The sequence below is a fragment of the Danio aesculapii genome, chromosome 1, assembly GCF_903798145.1.
Source record: "Danio aesculapii chromosome 1, fDanAes4.1, whole genome shotgun sequence".
Taxonomy (NCBI): Eukaryota; Metazoa; Chordata; class Actinopteri; order Cypriniformes; family Danionidae; genus Danio; species Danio aesculapii.
This window is the reverse complement of record NC_079435.1, coordinates 25,815,447-25,837,067: the sequence shown is the minus strand read 5'-3', so window position 1 is coordinate 25,837,067 and position 21,621 is coordinate 25,815,447. Positions and strand designations below refer to the sequence as shown.

The following is a 21,621-nucleotide window of genomic DNA, read 5'->3' as shown; positions in this document are numbered from 1 at the left end:
TTTTACCTTCCCAATAATACAAATGCCTATCAATTTGACTGATTTGCCTCCCAAAATGGCATAATCACAATCAGTCAACTGTTCACACCAAGGACTTTACCCATAAAGAAAACAATTGACATGTAATAATCATTGTTATTCTCATTCAAGTCCACACCACAGTTATAACAATAACAATATAAAGCATGGTCACACTTTAATTAGGTGGTCCGTTTGTTACATTTCAGCTACATGTCAACTAATTCTCATTAGATTATAAGTAAACTGTTAGGTTGGGTTTAGGGTTAGTTTAAGTTGACATGTACTTCCAAAGTTTCTTATAGTCAGTTAAATCTCTGTTGAAGGAGCAGTAACAACAGATACTAAGCAAGCAGTCAACTAATACTCAAATGGACCATCAAAATAAAATGTTACCTACAGCAATTGTTTTTTCTGCTGGTAAGAGTTGTGGTCTCTGCAGAAACTGGACTTTAAATCTAAAGTCTTCTAAGCCCTGCTCACACTGTATGATTAAGGCGATTAGATGTTCCTCTGAGACAAATTTTGGAAATCCTAAAAGGTGACAGTTCATAACTGTTGCTTTGCAGCAACCCAAATGTTTGACACAAAAATTAAATCAGATTTTGACATGTGACTGTTTAGACAAAATTAGTTAGTAAACAAATGGATGAACGTCTGAATGAAAGACTATTTCTCTGTCTAAAAGTAGATCCAAATTTCTGTCAAAAGCTTATTTTTTAACAGAAAATACAACATTTGTTTCCAAACTGTAGTTCAGATTTTTTTCTATTTGCTTTGATGTTTATTAAACACCACCATTCAGACATTATTAGTTCTCCTGTAAAATTGTAATTATTGTTTAAATATTTCCCAATTGCTGTTTATAAGAAATATTTTGTGTATAGAATTTTTTTTTTTAAGATTTCACTCTTAAAGAAAAATATAATAGGTAATACTGCAGAAAACTGTCCTTGCTCTGTTAAACACCCTTGGGAAATGATTATAATTTTGTCTTGTAAAACTGTATACGCAACTGCAACAGCTTTAGGCTTGTGACCAAAGTCTTATTATCTTATTATCGGCCTGTTTTCTTAGCAATGTGATATAAAAGACATAAGAATGTTCCCAATTTTGAATATTTGTCTAGGCATGAACAGGCCTTAATCAGCATCTGTTTATTATATGAATCAATAACACATCAAAAGATAAAATTTCCGTTCTAATGTTTAATAACACAGAAAGTTACATTTATGGTGATCCATTGTACAAGCCATTGTTATTTACTGGGTGATTTATTAATGTCAGCATCATCAGCAACATCATATTCCACAATAATGTTATTATAATTGTTTAGATGTATTTTAGTAAGGCAGTATCGAGAGCTTGAATTATTTTTGCAAACGTGAGAAATGTTTTTTGTTAATGCATGCAAGTCCTTTAATATAACGGCAATCAACTGCTGTCATATGATCCAAAATAAAGAAGTGTCCAAAAACATGGATTCTTGCTCCCTCTTGCCTTATTTTTCCCAACTGGTCATTTCTCAATAGTCTTTTTTTTTAAGTGTCTTAGTAAACAATCCTTGAAATCACCGGAATCGGATTGCAGCATATTCTGAAGGTTCTGGTTCTTGTCTTGCAGTTTTTCTCGGCACTTTTGACACAGCCTGGTGATTCAAAGAGGCATAGACCAGAGCATTATCGTCTTCTCCTCTTTCTGCGCTGACAGTGTGATGGCTTCTCTCTTTGACTTTTCCAGCTGATGATGTTCCTCTGACAGCTGGAATTTCAGAGCCACGATCTGAAGCACAGCCTCTCTGGTGCGAAGGAGAACGAGTGTCATGACGGGGATGAGGAAGAGGAGGAGGAAGCAGGTCACTACTTTGAGTTTCCATGTACTGAAAAAGAGCCGTTTAAAAATAAAAATCAGTGGATACAAAGGGGACAAAAGATTGTAGACCGAAATTAAGGATACCTGATTTTTATTTGTCATTTCTTCTGTTTTGGATTTTGTGTCTGCGGAAAAAACAGACACAACAACTAATGAAATAATTTTATTGTAGCATAAAGTTTAGATTTTATTGCATATTATAGCCCACTCACCTTGGTATCCGAAGACAAATAATGTTATGGTTATAATGATGATCACCAGTGCCGCTATTCCACTGCAGATGTACACATATGGCCACAACCACTGCAGACCATCTTCTGGAACTGTATTAGAATCATCTATTATAGTACATTAAACAAAAATAATATAAATACCTGCTGTATACATTAGCCCTATATATTAAAATTAACAAAGTTATACAGTTGATCATTTTATGCCCGGTTTTGATTATGCACTTACTTTTGTTACTTGGATTGTTTATAACTTCATCTTCGCCATTATCTTCTGAAAACGCAGTAGAATATTGTAGTACATTTCATATTTCTATTCAATGAAATGTGTAAATGTTTAAATTTTACTTACTTGTAACAGTAACATTAATAGTATGACTTACAGACATGTCACCCTCTTTACATCTGTATGAACCTATATCTTCTATTGAGATGTTCTGGAAAATCAGGAAAGCCATTCTTTCATGCTCTGCTGTATTCTTCAACTCATATTTTATGTCATCTGAGTGATTTAAAGCTTTACAGTCATCTCCATAGATTTTGCACCATGAGATTTTTAGGTTCCTCTGACATCCAAGATGAGTTACAGAACAGTTTATCTTTAGCTCTGTCATAATACGAGCTTTAAAGACTGTGTGTCGTGGCACTTTCAGCTTTACAACACACTGCGGCTCAGTCCCTGAAAGAAAAAAACAAAACTACATCAGCATTAACAAACGCCACTTTAAAAACACAATACATGTAATTTTCACATCCAACATTTTCATAATACAGTTTATAGTCTTCATTAGACTACAATAATGTTAACTTGTGTAGACAGTAGGCTACATTGTTAAAAAATACATGATCAGCAAATGTTTTCTTTCTTTATGCTTTAACTTATTTTAATAAGATGATTTTAATATATTTAATTGATTTCAACTTTAATTTCTGAATTATGCTAATTTTATCTTGATGTTTTTATTTAATTGAATTAAAGTAAGTTGAATTGGCTAGTAAAGTTAATTTAATTCAACTTATTGGCTGCAACAAAATTTTCAGAGTATTAATACAAATTTATAGGCCTTTCTGCCTTTAAAATGAATGTAAGTTTAAGTTACAAGACAAAACGATACAAAAATAAAATTACATCGCTCTATAGACATGTGTTAATTCATTATTTACTATTTAACTTATTTACTATTGTAGTAAATCTAATATTCTGTAACACCGGGCACCCCCAATTACCTTAGGCATAATGCTGTAAATGAGTGCAGAATTCTAAGAATCGAGTACTCAAAAACTATATATATATATATATATATATATATATATATATATATATATATATATATATATATATATATATATATATATATAATGTGATTTTAAAAATATATCATTGTTTCTTTCCACTACTACTCAAAATAAAACCTTCCACATCAAATTCGGTCAAATGGCACGATTCCTTGCAACATATTAGCTGATAAAAAGACAAAACATCATGGTATGACTTAAGAAAAAAGTTCACAGGACAAAATACTATTTGTCAGGTGAAAGGTTAAATAGCAAGTGTTAAGTGTTCACAAAACCATACACATACCACAAGTGTTACCATTCACAGACCACAATGTTCCATCCCATTAATTTATATATTACTGACTGACATTATTCAGTAATAGGGCATAAGAAAGCAGATGAATACTTACCATTTGTGGTGCCGCTAACACTAAGCGATAGCAGTAGGAGAGAAACAGCAAAATTACAGAAGATCTGAAAGAAAAAATAACTCATGATTGAAAGTTTTACCAGACAATGTGTGTTTAAAAAGAGCTGCACTGTGTTATGAGTGTGTGTGTATTAGAAAGACCAAGAGTGAAGTGGAAGTGTGCTGAAATTTTAAGTTCCTTTATGTTCATCTCACCATTTCTGTTTCTTCCATTTCTTTTATTGTCTTCTTATCTTCACCTTGTTGGATCATACGTGCTCTTCACCTGTGTAGTTTCTCAGAATACCTCTGTATTTTATAACTTTTTTCACTATTCAATGTCTTTGTGTCTGTCTCTGTATCGCTTGGTTGTTCTTCTTGGTTTATCTTCTTACGTCACTGAGAGTGTAAATCTCATGTAGTGTGTGTGTGTGTGTGTGTGTGTGGTGTGTGTGCGTGTGCATGTGTGTTGTGGTTTCAGGTTGTTCGAAACTTGTCCAGGTTGGTTGAACCTTCATGCAAATGTTGCAGAGAAACAGACAGAACAAACAGAAAGACACTGAGTTCAAATGAACTCAATGGCACCTCCTTGTGGAAAATGACAATGCAAACACAAACTCAATCTGCTCGTCTTTCTGTCCTGCCCATGAGTTGCTAATATCTGTGTAAACTTTTTGTTACAAACTGTTTAAACTGTTTATTCCAGATTGCCTATTTATTTTATTGATGCTATTTTAATGAACTATTCAAAGAGTTTAGAAAATATAATTAATCATTAAATAATTTTATTTAAAATTACACTGACAATTACAAGTAAAATATGTTTTGTTGTTTAAAATACTTACTTCAGCCGGCAGCTGGCTCTCTGCAACTCTCACATGGTTGCCCATTGAAGCTAAGCAGGGCTGCACCTGGTCAGTCCCTTTATGGGAAAACTAGGTTGCTACTGGAAGTGGTGTTAGTGAGACCAGCAGGGGTGCTCAACCTGTGGTCTGTGTGGGTCCTAATGCCCCAGTATATTGATGGGGACCTTATACTGCTCAGAGATTGCCATCCTTCAGATGAGTGTAAATTGAAGTCCTGACACTCTGTGGTTGTTAAAAAATCCCAGGATGTTCTTTGAGAAAAAGTAGAGGTTTAACCCTAGCATCCTGGCCAAATTTGCCCACTGGCCTGTGCACACTGGTGGTGGATGAGGAGATTGCCCACCAAAAATGTGTAAAGTGCTTTGAGTGTCCAGAAAAAGTGTTATATAAAATTTAAGGAATTATTATTATTATTAATATTATTGTTACTATTATTAATTAACCGCACCATGTTGATGTTTCGTAACATCACATTTTTCATGATGTGGGTTGTTAGCCCAATGCTTAACAATGTTAGCCCCCCCTACCTGAAGGACCAGGACATATACAGATGTATTACTTAATTCACTGATAGCATGTGCCTTTGGACTTGTGGGGGAAACCAGAGCAGCTGGAGGAAACCCATGTGAACACGGGGAGAACATGCAAACTCCATACAGAAATGCCAACTGACCCAGCCGGGGCTCGAACCAGCGACCTTCTTGCTGTGAGGTAACAGCGCTACCCACTGTGCCACCTGTTTTCAGCTATCTGTGTTTAGTACTAGAAAGGTTAGCCACTGTTTCCTTTGTTACTATAAGAGCTTGTGTGCCGAGCCGGACGTTTTTTCGCGCCCCACCGCTGCAAGTTTCGGGTGTTTTTTTTACTTTGGAGGCGTGTCCAAACGCCAGGTAAAGACTATGTATTTGAGCACAGTAGGTTTAGCTAACAGGAGAAGCACTTTAGCATCGAGAGCAACGCTGTGTAAGTACATTTAGACCTGTTTTCAGTTGCTGTGTTTGGTTTGAGAAACCTTAGACTTGTTTTCAGCTGGTTGTGCATAGTTGTTGGACATTTAAAATTGTTTTCAGCTATCTGTGTTTAGTACTAGAAAGGTTAGCCACTGTTTCCTTTGTTACTATAAGAGCTTGTGTGCCGAGCCGGACGTTTTTTCGTGCCCCGCCGCTGCAAGTTTCGGGTGTTTTTTTACTCTCGAGACGTGCCCAGCTGAGCTCAATCAGCAAAGCACTCAGGGGTGTATATAAGCGGCTAGTCTCACCGCGGCAGCGGTTGCGGCAGCCTTGTGTGAAGCCCGTCTCGTGTGAAGACCGACGAGAGTAAAGACCATCGACTCTACCTGTGCGACTAAGACAGACGAGAGTAAAGACCATCGACTCTACCTGTGCGACTAAGACCGACGAGAGTAAAGACCATCGACTCTACCTGTGCGACTAAGACCGACGAGAGTAAAGACCATCAACTCTACCTGCGCGACTCCACCGAGCAAAGACACCGACAAAGCACTTGAGTATTTTTTCTTTATTATTTTACTTTATCTCTGCACTCATCATTGTTTTCCTTGCACTTTTATCATGTGTTTACTAATTCCTGTTGTTACTAACACTCGCAAAGCACGGGAGGTACGCTGCAGAGGCAACCCTCACAACCTTCGATCAATTCATGTATCTTCTATTTCACAACTCTCTCTCTCTGTGGGCCTCTGGAATTGTCAATCTGCTGTTAACAAGGCAGATTTTATTACCTGCATAGCCACTCATTCTGACTTTAATCTCATGGCTCTAACTGAGACCTGGTTGAGACCGGAGGACACTGCTACACATGCAGCTCTTTCTACTAATTTCTCTCTTTCCCACACTCCTCGCCAGACAGGGAGAGGGGGTGGGACTGGACTACTGATTTGAAAAAAATGGAAATTCACTCAGAGACCATCTCTGCCAAAAATCAGCTCCTTTGAAGTCCATGCAGTCACCATTATCCACCCCTTCCACATAAATGTGGCTGTCATCTACTGCCCACCGGGTACATTAGGTCACTTCTTAGATGAACTGGATGTTCTTCTCTCATCTTTTTCTGATTATGACACTCCCTTGTTGGTGCTAGGTGACTTCAACATCCACATTGAAAGACCTCAAGCTGCTGACTTCCAGACTCTGCTTGCATCTTTTGACCTCAAAAGAGCACCTTCTTATGCTACTCACAAATCAGGTAATCAGCTAGACCTTATTTACACTCGACATTGCCTCGCTGATCAAACACTAGTAACTCCACTACAAACATCGGATCATTTCCTTCTCTCTCTTAACATCCACATTACTCCTGAGCCGCCACACATTCCAACTCTAGTGGCCTTTCGCAGAAACCTACGCTCTCTCTCACCCAATAGACTATCCACCATTGTTTCAAACTCTCTGCCTCCATCTTGCAAACTCTCTGCACTTGACACGAACAGTGCCACTGATACACTCTGCTCCACGCTAACATCATGTCTAGACAGACTATGTCCTCTTACTTCCAGGCCAGCCCGGGCCAGTCCTCCTGCACCCTGGCTCTCAGATGTTCTCCGTGAGCATCGCTCAAAACTTCGGGCTGCTGAGAGAATTTGGCGAAAAACTAAAAATCCTGAACAGCTCATAACATACCAAACTCTTCTGTCTTCTTTCTCGGCTGAGGTTACTTCTGCAAAGCAGACATACTTCCGTCAGAAAATCAACAGTGCCACCAATCCTCGCTTGCTTTTTAAAACATTTTCCTCCCTCCTCTATCCTCCTCCTCCACCCGCATGCTCCACACTCACTACTGATGACTTTGCTACATTCTTTTGCACCAAAACTGCAAAAATCAGTGCTCAATTTACTGCACCTACAACAAACACACAAGATACACCACCAACACCACACACACTCACCTCTTTTTCCCAGCTCTCTGAGTCTGAGGTGTCCAATCTCGTGCTATCAAGCCATGCAACCACCTGTCCGCTTGATCCCATTCCCTCTCATCTCTTGCAAGCCATTTCTCCTGCAGTCATACCAACACTGACTCACATAATTAACACATCTTTTGACTCTGGTCTATTCCCTACTTCATTTAAGCAGGCTAGGGTAACCCCACTGCTAAAGAAACCCAACCTGGATCAAACGCTACTTGAAAACTACCGACCGGTATCCCTGCTTCCATTCATGGCCAAGATTTTGGAGAAAGTAGTGTTCAATCAGGTCCTGGGCTTTCTTACTCAAAACAACCTCATGGACAACAAGCAATCTGGCTTTAAGAAAGGCCACTCAACTGAGACTGCCCTGCTCTCGGTCGTGGAGGATCTCAGACTGGCTAAAGCAGACTCTAAATCATCTGTCCTCATCTTGCTGGATTTATCAGCTGCTTTTGACATTGTAAACCACCAGATCCTGCTATCTACGCTTCAGTCACTGGGCGTCTCAGGCACTGTTATTCAATGGTTCAGTTCTTACCTCTCGGACAGGTCATTCAGGGTGTCGTGGAGGGGAGAGGTGTCCAACCTACAGCATCTAAACACTGGGGTACCTCAGGGCTCTGTTCTTGGGCCACTTCTCTTCTCTATCTACACGGCATCTTTAGGAACAGTCATCCAGAAACATGGATTTTCCTACCACTGCTATGCTGATGATACCCAGCTATACCTCTCTTTTCACCCTGATGATCCCTCGGTTCCAGCTCGCATTTCAGCCTGCCTGTCAGACATTTCACACTGGATGAAAGATCATCATCTTCAGCTTAACCTCGCGAAAACGGAAATGCTTGAAATTTCTGCCATCCCGACTCTACACCATAACTTTTCAATCCAGATGAATGGGGCAACCATTACTGCATCCAAAATGGTAAAAAGCCTTGGAGTAACGATTGATGACCAACTAAACTTCTCTGACCACATTTCTACAACTGCTCGATCTTGCAGATTCGCACTCTATAACATCAGAAAGGTCCGACCCTTCCTATCTGAACATACAGCTCAACTCATTGTTCAAGCTCTTGTTCTCTCCAAACTGGACTATTGCAACTCTCTACTTGCCGGGCTTCCAGCTAATTCTATCAAACCTCTTCAGCTGCTTCAGAACGCAGCAGCACGAGTGGTCTTTGATGAACCCAAAAGAGCACATGTCACTCCGCTACTCACCCGTTTGCACTGGCTGCCAAATGCTGCTTGCATCAAATTCAAAGCTCTGATGTTTGCTTACAAAGCGACCTCTGGCTTTGCTCCTTCGTATCTGCTCTCACTTCTGCAGATATATGTACCCTCCAAAAACTTGCGTTCTGTGAATGAACGTCGCCTCGTTGTTCCATCCCTATGAGGGAAGAAATCACTTTCCCGAACTCTCACATTCAATCTGCCCAGTTGGTGGAATGAACTCCCTAACTACATCAGAACAGCAGAGTCACTTGCTGTCTTCAAGAAATGACTAAAAACGCAACTGTTTAGTCTCCACTTTCCTTCCTAATCTTAACTGCCTCTCTGGCTATACCACTAACTGTACTCTCTCACAAAAAAAATAAATAAAAAAAAATAAATAAATTACTAATGCTCAGCTTCTTAGACTTTACACACCTGAAACTTGTCTATAGCACTTGTTCACTGCTGCTCTTATAGTTGTGTAAACTGCTTCCTTGTCCTCATTTGTAAGTCGCTTTGGATAAAAGCGTCTGCTAAATGACTAAATGTAAATGTAAATGTTTAACAAATATACAGTTGAAGATAGAATTATTAGCCACCTTTTTATTTTTATTCTATTCTAGCCAAAATAAAACAAATTACAAAAAATATTATCAGACATACTGTGAAAATTCCCTTGCTCTGTTAAACATTATTTGGGAAATATAAAAAAATAATAATTCAAAGGGGGCTAATAATTCTGATTTAAACTGTATATTTATGCTCTTTAAATAATGACATTAGTTTACAAGTCGTCACGTTCTGTGGATGAAACTGCCAAATCCCAGGGTCAAGATGATAAATAGTCAGTGGTGGAAAGATTAGAAGTATTGTAAAACTCGGCCAGATGAGGCTTTATACAGTTTGTGTACTGAGTTTCATCTGTGGGTTCTTGGCTATTACCCGGTCTGTTAAGGTCACTAGATAAAAGAGTCCAACTCAACTTCTGTGCTTGGAACGTATGGTTTATTTTCACAGCGTTTTTCAGCATAATCTCTGCATAATTTCACAGACTACTCTCGTGCGTCTCTCTCGTGCAACTCTCTCGCTTCACTTCCGGTTCTTTTTTTTCTTCCTTTCCCCTCCATACACGAGATATCGCGAGAGTAGAATCCAACTTTATTTAAACATATTTTTAACTCTTACAGTATCTTTTGTAAATATTACTCAAAGTATAAGTAAAAAGTATCCCTTTTAAAAGTACTCAAGAGTAGTGAGTATTACTCTGTGAACAGCTGATGCGTTTACATGCAATTTGTATGTGTGTGTGAACATAAAAAACATTCTGTAGTGCTTTTAGTGATTGCTTAAGTCCATTTAGCAATTTCAGTTATACAGTAAACACCCCTCATCTTCTCATCAGTGACATAGTCTAAACAGCCTCAGGGTCATTGCGTGTAAAGATTTTGGACATCTTCTTAGACACTTTTGATACTTCCCAAAGGTTTGATTCAAAGTGCCCATGTCTTAAGGTTCACTGCGATTTACTTTTCTATGTGCAATTTAATTGGACAGTAATCAGAGGACAGATTTTTTACTCACCCAATCCCCATAGACAAGAAAAACAGAGTTGTGACTGTATGTTGAAGAAAAGTAGTGGAGTAAAAGTACCGATGCACCACTAAAAATGTACTCAAGGGAAAGTAAAAGTACACATTTCGAAAACTAGCTAGTAAATTACAGTTGCTAAGAAAAACTACCCAATTTCAGTAGTTTGAGTATTTGTAATTTGTTACTTTACACCACTGGAAATAGTTAAGATTTTTATTTATTTTGTTTAAAATATGGATTTACAATTTAGTCATTATTATTATTGTTGTTGTTGTTGTTGTCATTATTATTGTGTCCAAAATGGATGTCCATATACATATTTAAATGTGAATGGCCATACCTAAAGAAATATGCTCTATTTGAAGCAACATGTAGTCTAGCTTCTACCAGAATATTAACAGGGTCATGCTGATCCTTTGGTCTAGTTCTAAAGCAGAAAAAATATCTGTCCTCCTGTTAAACAAAAGAAACTAGTCTGACCTCCATAAGTGAAACATTAGATGGTTAGTTTGTCTTAGGATTTAATTTGGAATACAAATCATAATTTTTAAGGGACAGCTTGATTTCAGCAGTTTAGCTTACTGAGGTTGCATTGAAGAGATAAAAGTATTGTTCACACCTGGCATCATACATTTCATGCCTTGATAGCATCTGGATGTTATTATTATGGTTGCATTTAAACCATCAGTTTGTCTCTTGTCCCTTGACAGTCTAAAATCAGATCACAAATAAGTATTTTGTAGGGGTTTATCAGGTAACTAATCACTGATTGGTACGTTCCTCAAATTTGGGGTTAAAGCATGAAATTAATTAAACTGTAATTCAGTGAAACATTTTTATTGGACAGCCTATTGTTCATTAAATCCTTCTAGTAGTAGTAGTAGTAGTAGTAGTAATAGTAGTATAAATTGCTACTACTACTTTGAAAATTATATAATGTACATAATACATAAAAGAATATTGCATAACATAATAATGTTATGTTGTAAAGGTTGTTACATTTATTTTGCCAGAAGAAACTGTCTTAATTGTCAAATATATTTCTCCTGATCAGTTTTTCATAAGATCTCAGAACCAGTTGATTTATCATAATTCAGTTAAATAATTTATGAAATATCATGAAACTGAAATCTGTGTTTTTAATGTTATGTATTGAGAATTGATTTGAAATTTTGCTAATAAATTCTCATAGCCTATAGATTTTTGCTACAGATGGTTAATCCAGACCTGGTTCCTGTATGTGACATCTAAGCTACTATAGATGACTGAATTGACTGATTTGTGTGTATTTTTCCATTGGCAAAGAAGCTCCATGTTTTTGGTTAATTCAAAGTGACAATTGTGAATTGAAAAGCCGTTTTATTTTCCATGACTGTCAAGACGATGATGAGTCATGTTTGTAAGCATTGTTTGTGTTCATAGAGCATGCAAATCTTTTGGTTTACTCAGTGACGTGTTTGTGTCAAGATTATTTAAAAGAAATGCAAATCATTTAAATCTTAATAATTATCTTAATGATTTTTTTATCCACAAACTGGTACTGAATATTTCTTTCCTAGTTTACTTAACACTGTCTGATGTTTGAGAGCCTTGGTTTTTCTGTTTAAATAACCCTCATCATGTCAGTAACAAGTAGACTCAATAAATAGTTTGTCTGAGTAATATTCAGTATATTATTTTTTACATTTTGCTTTTAATTCAGGTCAACTGACAACAACACTCATGCTGGACTTCATAACTTTAATCACCTTTTTTGTCATTCTAATGCTTGGTTTGAACTTCAGTTGCTGGCTTGTGATTGGCTTATTAATTATAATTATTATTATTTGTTTTAAAGACCTTTTGGTCCTGACTATTTACCTTTTGATCCAAAACTGCATACTATCTCAGTACTTATTATGTTTAGATTTCAACTTCACAACCCTTAAAAAATCAAGTTCTACATAGTATAAAAATTGATAATATGAATTAAATTCAGATGTTCTCATTTTCACATGGTCAGGAGCTCCGGTTCCTTCCATTAATCTTTTTGGCCTCATATAAAGTAATAAAGAGTACACATGTGCTCTTCAGAATCAATTCAATTCAATTCAGTTCACCTTTATTTGTATAGCGCTTTTACAATGTAGATTGTGTCAAAGCAGCTTCACATGAAAGATCATAGTAAATTGAATCCGTGTCAGTTCAGTTTTCAGTGTTTAAGATCAGTTCAGTTTAGCTCAGTTCAGTGTGGTTTAATAATCACTACTGAGAGTCCAAACACTGAAGAGCAAATCCATAGATGCGCAGCTCTACAGATCCCGAACCATGCAAGCCAGTGCCGACAGCCCTACGTTTTTGGGAGGGCAGTCGCAAGCGGATGTCTCTGGTGGAGAGCCAGACTTTCTGCCCCGGAGTGTAGATGGGACCTGGAATCATCCTTTTGTCGGACACCTCCTTTGCTCTGCGAACTGCCCTCTGGAGATGGTGATGAGCATCGTCCCAGACCCTCTCGCTCTCCCGGAACCAGTAATCCACTGCGGGGATATCAGAAGGTTCGCCATCCAGTCCAGTGGTAGGTTGCCGCAGGGAATTCTGGGCGTATTCCACCCAGCCCAGGAACTGGCTCCAGGAGTTTTGATGACCGTGACAGAAGGTCCTGAGGAACCGCCCCATTTCTTGGATCTTCCTCTTTGTCTGGCCGTTGGTCTGTGGATGATAGCCAGACGAGAGAGGCTGACGGTCACACCTAGGAGTCTGAAGAAGGCTTTCCATAGTCTGGAGATGAATTGGGGTCCTCGGTCCGAGACTATATCTTCAGGTAACCCAAAACATCGAAAGACATGGTTGAATAGATTTTCAGCTGTCTCTAGGGCTATGGGCAGACCCTTCAAGGGAATCAAACAACAGAATTTTGAGAATCGGTCTACAATGACAAAAATGCAGGTATTACCTCCAGATGATGGGAGATCCGTCATGAAGTCGACTCCTAGGTGTGACCAGGGGCGGTTCGGGATGGAGTTTGCCTGCAGGTAGATGGCGAGGACTCTTCGACATAGCGCATTCTTTACAGCCTTGGATGTATCTCCTCACATCCCTTGCCATATTTGGCCACCAAAAGCGTTGGGATAGCAGCGAGAGGGTGTTGTTGGCCCCGGGATGTCCAGTGCCCAGAGATGTATGACTGGAATGGATGAGATCTACCCATTGATTTTCAGGGATAAACCGTCGATTAGGGGGACAGCCCGGCGGAGTTCTGGATTCTGGAGTGGCGACGACTGTAGGAGCGGACCATGTGATGGGACAGACAGTAATCTGATCGGAAAGGATCTTGGCCGGGGTCTCAATGGTTTCTTGCTGATCATGAATCCTGGAAAGTGCGTCTGCTCGGATATTTTTTGATCCTGGTCGATATGATATAGAAAAATGAAATCTGGAGAAGAACAATGACCAACGGGCCTGACGAGGACAGAGTCTTTTAGCATCTTTGAGGTATTGCAAGTTTTTATGATCAGTGATCACCTGGAACGGATGTTTGGCCCCCTCCAACCAGTGTCGCCACTCCTCCAGGGCGAGCTTGATAGCAAGAAGTTCTCGATTCCCGATGTCATAGTTCCTTTCCGCCGGGCTGAGCTTCCGGGAGAAATAGGCACATGGATGGAGTAGTGTGGGAGTACCGTGGGACTGAGACAGGATGGCTCCCACTCCAGTGGTCGATGCATCCACTTCGACCACGAAAGGCAAGTCAGGATCAGGGTGAGTCAGGAGTGAAGCATGAGTGAAGGATTCTTTGAGGCTTTGGGAGGCTGCTGTGGCTTCGGGAGGCCAGGATTGTGTTTTGGGTTTATTTTTGAGGAGATTGGTAAGAGGAGCGGTGATGAGACTGTAATTGTGGATGAAACGTCGATAGAAAAGGAATCGTTGGAGTTCTTTTATGGTTTTGGGTTCTGGCCAGGAGATGACAGAAGTGACTTTCCCCTCGTCCATACGAACCCCTCTTTGATCGATGATATATCCCAGGAACTGAACAGATGGTAAGTGGAATGAGCATTTTTCAGCCTTGAGGTATAACTGGTGTTTCCTGAGGGTTTGCAGGACCTCCGCAACGTGGTGGCGATGTTCGACCTCACTCCGGGAGTAAATCAGGATATCATCTATGTAGACAACGACGAAGAGATGGAGGAACTCCCGGAGGACTTCGTGGATGAAGTTTTGGAATACGGAGGGGGCGTTGACCAGACCATAGGGCATGACCAGGTACTCGTAGTGCCCAGTAGGGGTCACAAATGCCGTCTTTCATTCGTCCCCCTCACGTATTCTTACCAGGTTGTACGCGCTGTGGAGGTTCAACTTGGTGAAGATCTTGGCGGATCGGAGTAGTTCCAGGGCCGCAGGGACAAGAGGAAGGGGATACCAGAATTTGACTGTTCCTTGGTTAAGTACTCTATAATCGATGCATGGCCGCAACCCTCCATCCTTCTTAGCCACGAAGAAAAAGCTTGAGGCAGCGGGTGACGTGGATGGGCGGATATACCCCTGACTCAGAGCCTCCTGAATGTACTCCTCCATGGGCTTAGTCTCTGGAAGGGACAACGGGTAGATCCTACCTCTGGGCATTGGAGCATCTGGAATCAGGTCTATGGCGCAGTCCGATGGCCGATGTGGAGGTAGCTGGGAAGCTCTCTTGGGGCAAAATACGTCTTCGTATGAGGAGTAGATCCTTGGAATCTGGATGGATCGTTTCTCGACGGGGCTTTCGACTGACGTGACGTAGACTGTTAGGGGTCTCTGAATCTGCAAGGGTAGGTCGGGAAAACAGCTGGACATGCATTTTTCACCCCATTTCTTGATCTCTCCTGTGCCCCAAGAGAGGATGGGATCGTGCTTTACCAGCCACGGGCGCCCTAGAATGATGTCCATTGAGGCACCCTCCAGAACCAGAAATTGAATCTCCTCTTTGTGAAGCAATCCCACTTGGAGATTGACGGGTTCACATTTACGATGGATACGTGCCTGGGAATGGATATCGTTGGTTATAGGTAGAATCTGGTAGACGTGTGTCGAGGCTTCGGTGTGGAGCTGGAGGTGGCGACAGAGGGCGTGCGAGATGAAATTTCCAGCTAACCCAGAGTCTATAAGGGCCGTGACTGAAACAAAGACAGAGTGGGTAGTTAACTGAACATTGGTGGTAAGAGGGTGCATTTTTTTAATGGTAGAACTGAACACTCACCAAGGAGCGTACTGGACGAATGGAACAGGTTAGCCTGACATGTCCTACACAGACCCCGGGTCAGCCTCCTCTGTCGCTCAGTGATCGTGAGTCTACCAGATTCGACGATCATGGGTTCTGGTTCTGGAGGGACAACTGGCTCTGGCGGACGGAGGAGTGCTTGAGGAACTGGTGTAAGATCATGTTGGTAGACCCTCAAACGATCAGAACATCGAAGAGATTGTTGGATGAATTTTTCCAACCCCATAGTATCATCGAGGGCTGCCAGCTGTAGTCGAAGGTTGGGCTCCAATCCGAGCCGGTACGTTGTGAGGAGAGATCGCTCATTCCATCTGCTAGCAGCAGCCAGAGTTTGAAACCGGAGCGCATAATCCTGTGTGGACATGGCTCCCTGTTTGAGGTGGTACAATTGTTCTCCGGCTGCTACTTCTCCATCCGCACGACCAAAGACCTCCTTGAAATACTTAGTGAATGTATGAATGGAATTCGCTCCCGGCCCAGCTTGCTGCCAGATGGTTTTAGCCCACCGGAGAGCCGACCCAGAGAGAAGGGAGATAATGAACGCAATCTTGGACCGATCTGTGGGATATAAATCAGGTTGCATTGTGAATACAAGCGAACATTGTAATAGAAATCCATTGCACTTCTCCGCCCCGCCAGAGTAGGGAGCTGGTCGAGCCATGGGAGCATAATTGAGCAGAAACAACTTTTTCTAGCATTTTAGACATAAATGGAAGATTTGAAATAAGCCTATAATTACCTAAGTTGCTGGGGTCCAGTTGTGGTTTCTTAATAATAGGCTTAATAACAGCTAGCTTGTAAGGATTTGGAACATGGCCTAAAGATAAAGAAGAGTTGATAACATTAAGAAGAGGTTCTCCTATAACAGGTAGCAATTCTTTCAGTAATTTTGATGAAATTGTGTCCAACATACACGTAGCTGGTTTAGAGCTATTTATAATTTCATCTAGCTCTTCCTGTTCTATGATTTTGAAGCACTGTAGATTATTTTGATTTAGTGGAATGTTTACTGGATCTAAAGCAAAAGGCGGTGCAGAAAGTTCATCTTCAATTTTCTGTATAAAGCCTTCTATTTTATCACCGAAAAAATTTATGAAATCATCACTACTAATTTGCGGTGGAACATTTTGTTCCAAAGATGACAGATTATTTGTTCATTTAGCGATGGTGTTAAATAAGAATCTAGGATTGTTATGATTATTTTCTATCAGTTTGCGGAGGTGCTCAGCCCTGGCATATTTTAGAGCCCTCCTATAGCTGGACATACTGTCTTAGTACGCAATTCTAAAGACCTCTAATTTAGTTTTTTTCCATTTGTGTTCCAGGGCACAGGTGCTGTTTTAAGAGCGCGAGTATGACTATTATACCATGGTGTAGTTTTATTCTCTCTAGCCTTTTTTAGTTTGATGGGTGCCACAGTATTTAGAGTGCTAGTAAAGATGGCATCCATACTGCTGGTTACTACATCAAGGTCATTTTCATTTGCATTTCGAAATAGAGGAAGATTAGGGTCCTTGTACGTTGCGTCTATTTGATTTTTGATTTTAAACGAAATGTAAAAAACGAGGAAATGGCAGTTTTTCGTTATTTCATTTTCCCACAAAAAAATTAAACTACTGATTTTGGCTCGATTTTTGTTTTTTTGATTCAGGGTAGGAAAACGGATAAATGACTTTAAAATTCCTTATCCACATGTAGGCGGTTCTGAAACGCCCATTTCCTCTGATTGTTCAAACAAATCTGAGCTTGTGACGTCACCCTTAAAATAATAGTCCTGTAGTCCTCTGCGGATCAGCACCTAGACATTTAATTATTATTGTTATTTGATTTTATATATATAAAAAAATTATATGTACACAAATATCCGTAAATTAACAGTTTTCTATATGTTTCATGTTTTTATTTTTTTATGTATTAATTTATATTGTCTGGGCTGGTGTTGTATATTATGCTGCAAAAACTTTGTAATAAACTGTCAGTACATTTTTTATTATTTTACAGATTCCTTTATCTACAGCCCATATTATTTCTTAAGCATTATATTATTTCAAAAGCAGACAGAGCAGAGATTAAGGTCCCATAATGCAATCCACAATCATAAATAAACGGCAAACACAAAATACGGAAACTTTTAACAGATATTTTTACGGTGTAGCCTTGCCAGGAAGTTAAAAGTGTGCAATACACAGGCTTGGCCCTATAGTCGGTTTCACATGGCCTTTTATATAAATAAAATCAATTTCGTTTAGCTGGAGATCTTACTACAGATATGAGGGAGGTGGAGGCGCCGCGCCTCTCTTCCAGCTGCAGGAGTGATGAGAATGATGCGAAATGACTGGTGTCAGATCTAACAGTCCAAGAGAACGATGATCTTTAATCTCCGTTTAAAATAACTGTTTTATATATAAATAATAAACTATTTACATATTCTATCATTTGAAACACATGCCTGATACATTCATTGCGTATGCATAAATTAGCAGTATAATTAGACATTTACCATTTAAAATAACGACACTTTCAAACATCTTGCTGCTATGCTCCTGATGCTGAGCAAAATATAGCAATTTCTGAGCAGCACCTAGTTTGCATTATTGTTTTCGAGCTAGGCCTAGATTTATAATAATAATCAGGTTCATGTGATTATTTTCACGTATTATCATGATGTCATTAAAACTAGACCTATTTAACAACATATAGGTCTATATCAAAGTCCCTTTATTCTATAGTCTTTGCCTCTCTCTCTCTCTCTCTCTGTGCATGTATAGAGAGAGAGCAAGAGAAAGAGAGATAGATGGATGGATGGATGGATGGATGGATGGATGCGTACATGTTGTAAGGAAGAAAACTTAAATTCAGACGAATTTTAATGAAATACTTCACTTGGCCATATGGCTGATTTCCGAACACTCCTTTTTATTTGGACATTACAAAATTAAATAGTCAAAATTGTATTTTTACTATTCTCTCTGGCTTTTTTCAACAATAAAAAAATCTATTCCAAAACAACAATTTAAAAATATATATTACTTACGCTACATTAATAATAGATATACTGTAGAGCTCAGCAGTTTACTCTGAATTTGCAAGAGTAACATAGCCTATATGGGAGTATTTTAAAAAAATCTATTTAATCGGGTGGGTCAGGTGGATAGGATCAGTCATTGGTTATGCAAATCATCTACGTTTTCTAAAATATTAAGGTGTTTTAAAAATGTTTATCTTGACAGACTGGCACAAATTTGCATATAAAAATTTTCAGTAAGTAGAGGTTCGGAGATCTTCAGAGCGCTAAGTAGGAGAGACAAATATTTAACGAATGTGGATGTATTTTATGATAAAAATGTAAATTGCGAGTCTATGCGACAGAACTCCAAACACACGCAGCGAGGCTATTGTAACAGCGACAGTGACGTCACTCGAGCATGCGCAGTGTCCAGTGAACATTCTTGCCAGAATCTTACCAGAAGCTACTTTTCACCTACATTGCTATGAATTTGGACATAAAGCCTGGCTCATATGTTTCTTTTTCTTACAAAAATAAAGAGTTAAGGCAATAAGAACCCGAAATAAATATTTGTAAGAACTTCACCTATTGTTTGAAGTGCAAGGAAATATGGCAAGAAGATTGAAATATTGAAATGTTGATTTGTAAGCAAATTTACCGGGAAACTGTTGAAAACTTGTAATATAAAACAAAATTGTTTATTTTACATAGTTTGCCAAAAATAAAAAAGCTAAATGCGTTTACAATAACATAATTATTATTAGCATTATTATCTCTCACAAAGACACACTGAATCATTCAGATTAAAATCATTATTAGATTAATGGTCAGATTAAAATTCTTTCAAACTCTACATGTTAAATTTCTTCATACATTTACACAAAGCAAGTACTGTAAGATTAAATTGAATGCATTTCTCATATATATATATATATATATATATATATATATATATATATATATATATATATATATATATATATATATATATATATATATATATATATTTATACAAAGAATCACATGCTTATGATTGCTTGCGACTGGTCCCGCATTATTTAATTTGATTCACCAATCAAACGGTTCCTAAGTCACTATAAAAGTTCCATATCACAGCCATCTTCGTTGTGAAGAATCCCACCACCCTCCACCCCTACTCCTCTTCCTTTTCTAGATGGGTGGCATGGTGGCCCAGTGGTTAGCACTGTTGACTCACAGCAAGAACGTCGCTGATTATAGCCCGTACCTAGCCAGCCAATGTTTCTGTGCGGAGTTTACATGTTCTCCTCGTGCTCAGGTGGGTTTCCCCCGAGTTCACCGGTTTCCTCCCACTGTCCAAAAACTTGCAACTTAAGTTAATTGACTAATCCAAATTGGTACCATAGACATGCACATAGTAAGTAGTTATCTCCAAAGAGCAATCACTATCTGTTCATTAGCTACTACGGCAAGGGAGTTCTTGAGACCCACATGAGCTCAAACTCCCCTCTCGGCCTGCAAATGGGAGGGAGCCTCGGGCTCGAGGATCTTATGAGCTCAGGGCTCTTTCCTGGGACAGCATGCTAAACAAGCTTTATAATCAATCGTCAGCTAAGTGTGAACTCTTGAAATATGTGTATATATATATATATATATATATAAATGCGTTTAAAATATATATATATAATATATATATATATATATATATATATATATATATATATATTCTTAAATATGTATGATATTTTTCTTCAGTTCAAAAACAGAATCAGCAATTATTTCTAAAAGTAGAATTAGATAAATATTTAACAAAATAGTTTTGTTTTATTTTTAACCCTGGCCCTAAGTATTATTCATTTATTCATTTTCTTTTTGGCTTAATCGCTTTATTAATCAGGGTTCACCACAGCGGAATGAACCGCAAACTTATCCAGCATATGTTTTATGATGCCCTTTCAGCTGCAACCTATCACTGGGAGAAGTGAGGAGTGAGATTTGAGAATCTTGTAGAGTTTTGTTGTTGATCCAGATCCATTCACCAAGCAGAAAGCGTAGACCTGTCCACACACTTTCTGTCTGAGACTCCACAGTCACTTGTTTGGTCAGTTGTAATTGTTTGTTGGTGTTCAAACTGGCCAAATCACTATAGTGAGGACTGCAGTACAGCAGAGCCTCCTTCCATTTCCTCTTCTCTTTAACAACAGTAAGTGAGATGGTGTAGCAGAAGAAAGCAAAGTCGGAATTACAGCTAAAACAATCCAGTGTATATTAAAGAGTACAAAGGCTTGAGGTGCATTAGAGTTGTTGGGTTCACCAGGACTCCACATTGAGAAAGTGAGTGAACTTCCATCAGACCACAGAAACTGCTTACTGTAGGATGTGTTCCAATACAGGCCGATCCATATGAAAGTTTTGTGTCCTGCTAGCTTTACCAGCATGTTTTGTTGTGTTGTTTGTGTTGCGACTCTGTGGGATTTTCAACTTTCCACTTTATGTACACATATCAATATTTTGAAATATATGCAAAAAAATGTAAGATGTGTCTAGGTCCACACCCAGATAAACCATAGAACATTTAAGCTTAAGTATAAACTTATGTAAAGTTTTACAGAAACAACATGAAATGAAATGTTAAGCAAGGGATCAAGTGTTTCCACTCAAATTTTCATATGAAAATGACTCAACCTTACTTTGATTACAGAATGTGATAATGAAAGCAATCCTCTTTAACAAGGCAATTTGAGAATCTGAGCATATTTAACATTTTAAACAATCAGTAATAGTTTCCATATTTTGTGATTTTTACGGTTGTAAATTGCATTATGGGACCTTGATCTCTGTTCTGTCAGTTTTTAATGTTGACAATTCAACTCTACAGTTTAACAAAATGAATTTTATTGACATTTTATTAGTTTGAAATAATATAATGTGAGTGAAATAACTGTAAAATTGCTAAAATGCAACAAAACAAAAATGCTGACAGTTTATTACAAGGTTTTTG

The 21,621-nt window shown here is 38.7% G+C and overlaps 1 protein-coding gene across 3 annotated transcripts; it reads right to left on the bottom strand.

Moving 5' to 3' along the window:
* Window positions 1-1,211: 1,211 nt before the first annotated feature.
* Window positions 1,212-4,191, bottom strand: LOC130241594 (B- and T-lymphocyte attenuator-like). Of its 3 annotated transcripts, none has more exons than XM_056473663.1 (7): window positions 4,024-4,191; window positions 3,809-3,872; window positions 2,473-2,818; window positions 2,350-2,394; window positions 2,103-2,228; window positions 1,975-2,015; window positions 1,212-1,897 (listed from the first exon to the last, which is right to left on the bottom strand). In XM_056473663.1, exons 2-7 carry the CDS (start codon window positions 3,809-3,811, stop codon window positions 1,589-1,591), a joined length of 870 nt encoding a protein of 289 aa, XP_056329638.1. In that variant the 5' UTR covers window positions 3,812-3,872; window positions 4,024-4,191; the 3' UTR covers window positions 1,212-1,588. The 3 variants fall into 3 exon arrangements, with proteins under 3 accessions (XP_056329638.1, XP_056329479.1, XP_056329556.1); XM_056473504.1 differs by having other exon boundaries at window positions 2,473-2,799; XM_056473581.1 differs by having other exon boundaries at window positions 2,103-2,213; window positions 2,473-2,799.
* Window positions 4,192-21,621: the final 17,430 nt, after the last annotated feature.